This window comes from Nestor notabilis, unplaced genomic scaffold, assembly GCF_000696875.1.
Source record: "Nestor notabilis isolate BGI_N333 unplaced genomic scaffold, ASM69687v1 scaffold15705, whole genome shotgun sequence".
Classification (NCBI taxonomy): Eukaryota; Metazoa; Chordata; class Aves; order Psittaciformes; family Psittacidae; genus Nestor; species Nestor notabilis.
Genome location: NW_009929892.1, coordinates 18,875 through 27,379, shown reverse-complemented (window position 1 = coordinate 27,379; position 8,505 = coordinate 18,875). Strand labels below are relative to the sequence as shown.

The 8,505-nt window shown below is 41.5% G+C and overlaps 1 protein-coding gene across 1 annotated transcript in view; it reads left to right on the top strand.

The window, feature by feature from the left end:
- Nucleotides 1-2,610: 2,610 nt before the first annotated feature.
- Nucleotides 2,611-8,505, top strand: part of DCAF10 (DDB1 and CUL4 associated factor 10) — a gene marked incomplete at its 5' end in the record, with an annotated part of 11,399 nt that continues 5,504 nt past the window's right edge. Inside the window, one exon of the mRNA XM_010015192.1 lies at nucleotides 2,611-2,724. Within this exon, the coding sequence (XP_010013494.1) occupies nucleotides 2,611-2,724 (114 nt within the window). The remainder of the gene's footprint in view (nucleotides 2,725-8,505) is intronic.

Here is an 8,505-nt window from a genome sequence, read left to right as displayed (position 1 = left end):
ACCCCAGACATTGTAGGCAATAGGCACAGGACGGCACGGGTGGAGCAGGAGAGCGGTAACAGGGAGAGCTGCCCTGGACGGGCTGCCGTTCCACTGCCCGGCCGTGTTCCCAGCTGCTTTGCCATGCTTTCTGCTGGAGAAGGGGAGGCGGTAAATAGAGGTACACGGTTGAGATCAAGGGCGTGCAACCGCTTCTTTGTTCGTGTCAAATGTCTTCAGAGACCTAAGTTGCTGTTTGAAATGTGATACTTATTTATTCATTTAGGGTTCTGTGAATTCTGTGGGTCTGTGCTGACACATGAGTTTAGATACTTGTAGCAGGGTAGACAAAAGCAAGTGACAGTTGGACTCGTTTAGAATAAAAGAAGCCCTTGCACACCAGCTTTAAGCAGAGCGAGTTCAGAGATATCTGCACAGCTGTATATTACAGTGTGCTTGTAGGTGAAGTTTTCTTGGCAGAAAGACTTCGCAACCAAGGGTGGTCTCAACAGGTATTTTTCAGTTTGGATAGTCAGAATTGAGATCTTTGTTAATGGGTAGTCAGCTGCTCCATTTGCAGAGAGTTTTCATCAGAACAGAGTTCTGGTTTTGCTTAAACTCCTACCCTGTGATGATTTTGCCATAGTTGTGCTCTAAAGCAGAGTTCCAACTCTTCATGTATTTCTCTGTTTTTTGAAGAGGGCAAAGTTAAGCTCCAGAAACTATCAAAACCATTATTGGGTGACTGTTGCTGGAAAGTAATTTCTTTTGTACATTCAGGGTGTGCTGGGCCGCATCAAAAGGAGTGTGACCAGCAGGTCGAGGGAGGGGATTCTCCCCCTCTACTGTTGTCTGGGGAGACCCTCCCTGCAGTCCTGTGTCCAGCTCTGGGGCAACAACACAAGAGGGATGTGGAGCTGTTGGAGCAAGTCCTGAGAAGGCCATGCAGATGCTACAAGGGCTGTAGCAGCTCTGCTCTGGAGACAGGCTGAGAGAGCTGGGCTTGTTCAGCCTGGAGAAGAGAAGGCTTCAGGAGACCTTAAAGCAGCCTACAGTGCTGAAAAGGACTGACAGGAGAGCTGGAGAGGGGCTTTGGACAAGGGCCTGTAGGGACAGGACAAGGAGGAATGGCTTTAACCTGACAGAGGGGAGATTTAGATTAGATGCTAAGTTCTTGACTGTGAGGGTGGTAAGGATTGGCACAGGTTTCCCAGAGGAGCTGTGGCTGCCCCATCCCTGGCAATGTTCAAGGCCAGGCTGGACAGGATTGGAGCAACCTGGTCCAGTGGAAGGTTCCACTAGGTTCCATGGCATGGGGTTGGAACTGGGTAAGCTTTAAGATCCCTTCCAGCACAAACTCTTCTGTGATTACTGGATAAGGGTGCTATCCTTTATTTTGGTTTAAAAATTTTGCTCCTGAATTTTCAGTCTAAATGTCATCTTTATGCTGATTTTGGGTGGATGCCAAACTAAATAGCCATTGAAGTCAGTGTGACCAAAAGAGATGAGGAAAGGGTATGTCTTCGCCCTGGAGAAGTTGGTGGTTGCACTTCAGCCCTGGCTGCCCGTTACAAAGGTGGTGTAGCTAGAGTAACATCTGCAAAGGTCTTAGGGGAACATTGTTGTAGTTGATAAGGAGGTTGTTACCATGTGTTGCCCTCTTTAATGAGGGTTAATGCAGTGACAGAGTGTAAGTTATCCAGAGGTGGCTCACAGCTGGTTGGTTCACACATATGAGCAGGCTGCCAGCATTTGGTGCTGCAGTACAGTACAGCATCTGTCAGACCCTTGCATTTTACAGAGCTCTTCAGCTTGTCTTCTGACACCCCAAAAAGCAAACTACAATGTCTCGGATCTCCCCAAAAAGTGTTGCCATTCAACAGCTGTCAGAAGAATACTGTGACATGGGCACAGTCAGATGGGAAAGCTGCAGCAAAATGTTCAGAGTAGATGCCTTTCCCCTTACTCCTGGGTGCTGTTGTCTGTTTTGGTTTTTTGGTTGGGCTCGGTTTTTTCCCTGCAACATGAAGTAGGTATCCTAACATGAACAAAGCAGTGGGTTTCATGTCAGAGCTGGATTCTTTTTTCCCCAGACAGGATCCACTAAGTTCATGCACTTCACTGCACAAATCACCCTCAAGTAACTTATCAAAAGCCTCACTGATGTAATACACTTAACTGTATGATTTAAATAATGCCATCGTTGGATCTAGAAACTACATAGCTGTTATAAAACAACCACCTTGCTCTTTTTTTTTTTTAAAGTGAATTAAAAGATTATGTGGTCTGTCCAGCAAATGCGTCAGCTGTGCATAAATTATGACAACTGCCAGGCAGAAGAGTCATGGTCTCTCGAAAAGGGAGTTAGAAGTTGACTTTTCCAGAATAAAGCAATATGCTATTTTCTTCTGCATGTTTTGTGTATTAGGTGCTTGAGAATAGGAATCTGCAAGAAGGCATTAAAAAAAGTAAACACTGCTGCAGATTTTGTGCAGTGTAAATAGAAAGCCAAGCTAAGTAATGGTGAAAACTGTGTTTCTGTGAGGATAGGGAAGGGTGCATAGAGAGGCATAGAGATATCATTTCTTTTACTGAATACAAACATTTCTGCTTTGCCTTACTCCCCTGCAGGTCAGTGCTGACTGTTGCTTGTGAACAGACTGAAGTACTGCTTTTTGACCCAATATCTTCGAAGCACATCAAAACTCTCTCTGAAGCTCATGAAGACTGTGTAAATAATATCAGGTAAGTCAGAAGGAATATTTTGTCTTGCCATAGATGTTTTTCTTGTGACAGTGTGGAAAGTTTGTGTTATGTACATTCTTGGAGGGTGCGGGTTTTGTGAAGCTGTTGGGCTGCAGTTTTCTTTGTGCCATTTTCCTTCTCTGGGTATTGGAGGTGGGGAAAGGCTGGAAAGGGGAAGAGGAGGAATCTGAAAGTGATAGTAGTGGTATGTAATGCTGACAGGTACTGCAGTTTATGGGAGGGCAAGAGTGTTAAGCTATTATATTATCACCTGTTTAAACTGGCCTTTGGAATGCCTTGAATGAGTGTGGTAAATCAGAGCATAACAAGTAGCACGTGATTTATGTTTGAGACGCAAGTCCGAGACCGTAGCAAGTTACATATCTGTATGAATGTGGCTGGTATTTTGAATCATAAGAGTAAATGCCATAGTTGCATAGAAATTTCCAAAGAAAGACTGTCTAATTTAAATGCAGGTATGATATGGAAGACCTGGGAAAGTGAACTGGCTTCTGCAGTTCAACTTGAACTCAGTCTCTATGGTTTAAATCCATTGCCTGTTTCTTAGGATGAAATAGGAAATGGCAAGTACAGAAACTGAAATCATCAGTATTTTTGTCATCTAATGTTTTTCCTTTTAAATTCTATTATTTTTAGTTGTTCTGGGTCTGAGGATAGACTTTGAAATGTGAACTTAAGGCACTTTTTGACCTCTCTTCACTCAGGTCCTCAAAGAAAGAGTTAAAAAAAACCCCAAACCAACAAAACAAAGCCAAAAAACTATGCCCAAACCAAAAAGCCCCCAAAAAATCCATAGAAGAAATCTGAGAATTTCTCCTCAACAGAGCTGGATAAAATAAGGGGCGCCAGTGTCTTCACATAAACTGATGGATTTGCCTGCTTTAAACATATATTCCCGCATAAACTGATGTTTTTCACAAGCTGCCTGTCCTCGCTACAAGAGAGTTAAGTTTTACATCAGTTGGATGTCTGTCTTTCAGAAAAGCTAATGTAAAAGCTGGGGCTAGCTGACACAAATAAAAGAGGAGATGTTGAGAACATGCTTTTCTGTAAGGAAATACAGCTTTTTGGGGTTTGTGACAGTGGTTGTCCTTTAAACATGCTTAGTTTTTAGATAAAGCAAAGTGAGAGAGCCATATTATCAAGGCATCAGAAGGCAGAGGTAAAATGGATTTATTTTGGGTTTTATACATCCCTAATTCGGTATCTGATCTTTACATTCAAACTGCTTTTGCTCGGTCTCGAGTTAGTCTAGACTGTGTTTTACAAAGAGCATTCTGTTGCAGGTTTTTTGGCTGGTTAGCTGTCTCTGCTGCAGTCAGCTGTGCTGATCTTGAAACTTTATTTAATTCTTTGGTTGAGAACAGCCATGAAACTTCCTGCCACCATCTTCTATTATTGAAAAGATATTCTTTCTTTCCACTTTGTCTGTCTCTGAGGCTTTGTAAGTCTGTAATTGGTCCTTAAATGTCTTTTCTTTGTGTAGTTCGATTTACATAAAAATACCAGTACTAGCTCCAAGCAGGTAACTGTTAGGTCTACTGTCTAATACCTACCAGACTAAGGTAGTTTCTAGCAATGTAGTAAACTTTATGCTTTCCTTCAAAATGCTTCTTAAAGATTTATTTTGTCTTTGTAGGATATTGGTGTCTTTTTCTGTGTTTTCGTGCATGTCCCCATTTGTTACAAACTTAGATAAAAGGAACTTAACTGTGTATTACAAAATATTGTTAGTACAGCATTACCTGAAGTACTATTTCTGCTTAATGAGCAGGACTTGAGGCACTGCAGTAATACAGAAATTCCTTGTAATAAGCACCAAAAGTAAGTTTCATTACTGCTGTGCCCTGTAGCAGGTGCCTCAGAGCTATGTGTGATCAGAGAAGCACGTAGTGGTTCTTACAGCAGTCTCCTAGTCACTGAGGATTTGTGTATAGTAATCTGAAGCAGATTTTTTTTTTTTCCCACCTGAATTCAGTCAGGTTTTGAGCTTACTTAAAACTCCCACGGCAGAGCTCCATGGCACAGGAGTAGTTAACAGTGTTTTTTAAACTTTCTAGCTAGTTAGAGGTCCTCTAATTTTTTGGTTTCTTAAGTAGGGAGACAAGGAACAATTAATCTCAGTTTACTTCCTTCTGAATCTCATGCACCTTCAATTATCTGTTTTTCAAATGAATCCTGGTCTATTTTGTCAATCTGTATATGAAAGCTGTTCACAATACCATTTGTATCTCCCTGTCTATTCTTTGTGAAGCCTGTTTGTGGTGGGTGAAGCAGGGTTGCCTGTAGCTTCCAAGGTAAAGGCAAATGGATTTATACAGGTGAGAGATGTACTCGTTTTACTTTCGCCCTGAAAATCTGAAATGTTGGTTTCTTCCCATTGTAGTTGGCTGTTTTTCATTGGAGTTGTTGCTATTTTTACATAACATAGCATTTTATCTTTTAGACCTAAAACCACACTGTTTCTAGGGGTAACTTATCACACACGTCTGTGTAGATCATTCATGCCTTAGTAGTCATGTAAAACTACTTTTGGTGGGTTTTGAATAGGTTTTATTTTCCTTTTTTGCATCAGATAAAGTGCCTTTTTTTTTTTTTTTCCCTCTCAAATGCCTTCATCAGGCATGAATTCCAAACGTAAACCAGTATGTTTTGTCCTTCTAAAAGTAAGGGCATGCATAAATTGCGTCGGGAATAGAGTATGATAAACTTTGATCTGAGTAATGCAAAACAAATAATTGTATCCCATGATTTTCTCAGTGAACCAAATAACTTGTCTAAGTAAGCTTAGGCAAAGTCTTGTCTTCAGTTGTTTTTGGGTTTTGTTTGTTTGTTTGTTTGTTTGTTTTTACAAGACCAAAGATTTTCATGATAAAGAATTACCACTTGAACAGGCTAAGTACTTAACCTGATTGGTGTCATAATCCAACTAGTATGACCCATGTTCTTTTCCACTTTATCATCTTCTCCCAGTGTGACTAGACTGACTAGCCTGTCAGAAAGCAGGAATTCAAGACCTGCTAAGTGCAAAACAGAGCATGTGGAGCACGGTGCACATCATATAAATTCGCTGCTGCACAGAAGGGCACTGTAGAACTGCAGGTCTGTAAATACTTTGTGAAATACAGAGCAGTAGGTTTGCTTTTCTTGCAGTATTTTGAGTTAAACAGAATTGTATGTTATATTGTGATCCAAATTCAAACCACTCAAATCTCAAATGCACATCCGTATCAAAGGAGTCCATAAATTTGGGCAGCCTGTGCCACTTGATTCATAGAACTTGTTAAGACCTCGCCAACAGAGTTTAAGTTGACAAGCAGGTATTCTTCATTGCAGCGCTGGGAGACACAGGGAATATCTCCTCCTATGTGTGTCTCGTTTAAGTATCAAACAGACCGTGATTATATTGTTGCTTAACATACATATTCATTACATTTCTGATAAATGTCATGCATATGCATTAGTTGTCCGAGAGTTGTTTTACAAAATTCCATGCCTATTTTCGCATGTGCATAACAACGTGGTAGTGGTCTTTGGTGGTTGTTTTACTTCTTCCAATGATCTTTATCACTTGGCCGTTCCTTGAACTCTTGTTCTGGAAGTCTTTGAAGCATATGCAGTAGATAAATGCTTACACCAGCTTAATTAGTTTGGTAACACCACTGACATAAGCGAGTGATTTCTCCTCGTCCTTCTACTTATCAGTTAACTTTGCTACAGCACCTCCTGAACATCTGCTAGTTTCAGATATCTTTTACCTACAGTCCTGTTTTGGTTACAGTAAATTTTGTCCGAAGGTCATAAGGTTCTAAAACTGTCAGCTACAACGATTTATCTTATACAAGGATCCTTTTATGTTCTTTTGGTTGGGCTCTTTAGGTTTGGAAAGTTTTGTTGTTATGTACAAAGACACCAAGCTTAAAGTTACTTAAAACTGAATTGTCTTGTTTACAAAGGATTATATTTCATTTTGTACTTCCTTGTCTCACACTTGAAGCTGCTACTTCCAAAGATGATCAGAAATTCTCATCCTAAACAGTGCTCTCTGCACTTGCACTTTGATACATGTACCTGCTTTTGTGCATTTGAAAAGCTGAATTTCAGTGTGCCTGCTTCAAATGCATGAACTGTAGTGCAGGGAAAGGAAAGGCAGAAACATGGCCACAAAATCCCCTTGCTTTCTGATGGACATTGTTTATACTGCCCAGGTGGTACAAAATCTTCCTGAATGCAGGAGGTCTGCATGGCTTCTCCTGGCTCTGCAGCTGCAGCGAGCAGTGCTCCCGGGGCATTGTGTTGCTGGACAGGCTTTGGAGTAAGAATGGCAGAGGTGAAATGAAATTGAGGTTCTAGGGAAATGTGCAAACAGTGGCAGTTTTCAAATTTAAATTTACTACATGTTTCCAAGATACCAATACCATGTGTAGTGTAAACCATGCTGTTAGTAATGTGAGCCATACATCAGAGTTAATCTGCTGGATTAAATCTCTTGGAAAAGCACTGTTGTACGCCCTATGCAAAACCATGGGGCCAGCTTCTCAGCATGCTTAGTGCACACGTGTGTCTCAAGTGTCCATGTCTCAAGTGTCCAGCTGTGGTTGTGTCACAGAGTGGCAAGAGGTCTGGTTGGAAAGGACCTCTGGAAAACTTGTAACAGCCTTCTGGTAAGAGAGGGCTTTGGTTTGCCTCACTGGCACGTGGATAAGCCTGACACTGAATGTTTCCAGCACAAGTGGTTCCACTGCTGTGTGGGCTGGTCTGGCTAGGGAGGGTGTTTATAAAAGTAGGTCCTATTACAGGCTTTGCAACAAGTGCTGTGTTCTGCCTGTGCCAGTGGTGCAAAGATCTGGTGAGAGCCTTCAGCAGGGGCTGACTGCATTGGATGCCAAGCAGTGATGGTGGTACAGAGCAGCATCAGGCCTTGCAGAGGGGGAGTACTCAGGTATTAGTTAAAGGAGGCTTGGACATCATATGTTTTGGCTAAGCTAATGGGATGTGTGCTGCGCAGGGCAGCAAGGCTTAAAAGCACTGGAGGCATTCCAGTAGCAAGGCAAGGTGATCTGTATTTTAAAAACCTTCTATGAGTGCAGACAGCTTATGCCTTGGGTGGGGAAGAGAGGAAGATTTGCAGAATAAAGGAAAAATGAGGGTGAATATGTGGGTAGAAATGAAAACAGTGAAGAGCATGGGTTTAATTACGATCCGATAGGTCCTTGTGTAGTCAAAAATTAAGATAGAATTGCTGTGTCTTCTGGTGCTGCCTGGCTGTAGTAGCAAATGGATCTGGCAAAAATGGGGAGGAGGCATAAACCACATTCAATCCAGGCTAGCAGACCTCTATTGCAGAGACTGCCAGACCAGTTAACAGGAATATCTTGCCAGTGGTCTAAAAGCTGAGCAGTCATAGGACATGTGTGTCTTACGAAAACTTGGTAAGTTTAAAGTTGAGTATTGTCCAGATAGTAACTTATTTGTGAGCATTTGTTCCACTGGTGGCTGGGTAGTTGTGTGATCTTCACATGATTCGTTTTGTTTTGTTTTGTTTTGTTTTTTTTTTAAATCTGCTATGCTTCTACAGGTTTACTAGTTTACTACTACCAGTTTGTATCCCAACAGTACTGTTTTGTAATGGAACTGTTTTATTGGCAAACATTCTGCTGTATCTACTGTCTGTTTTGGTGTTTTGTGGTGTTTTTGGTTTTTTGTTTGTTTGTTTGTTTTGTTGGCTTGGGTTTTTTGTTTATGGTCCGGTTTCACCCC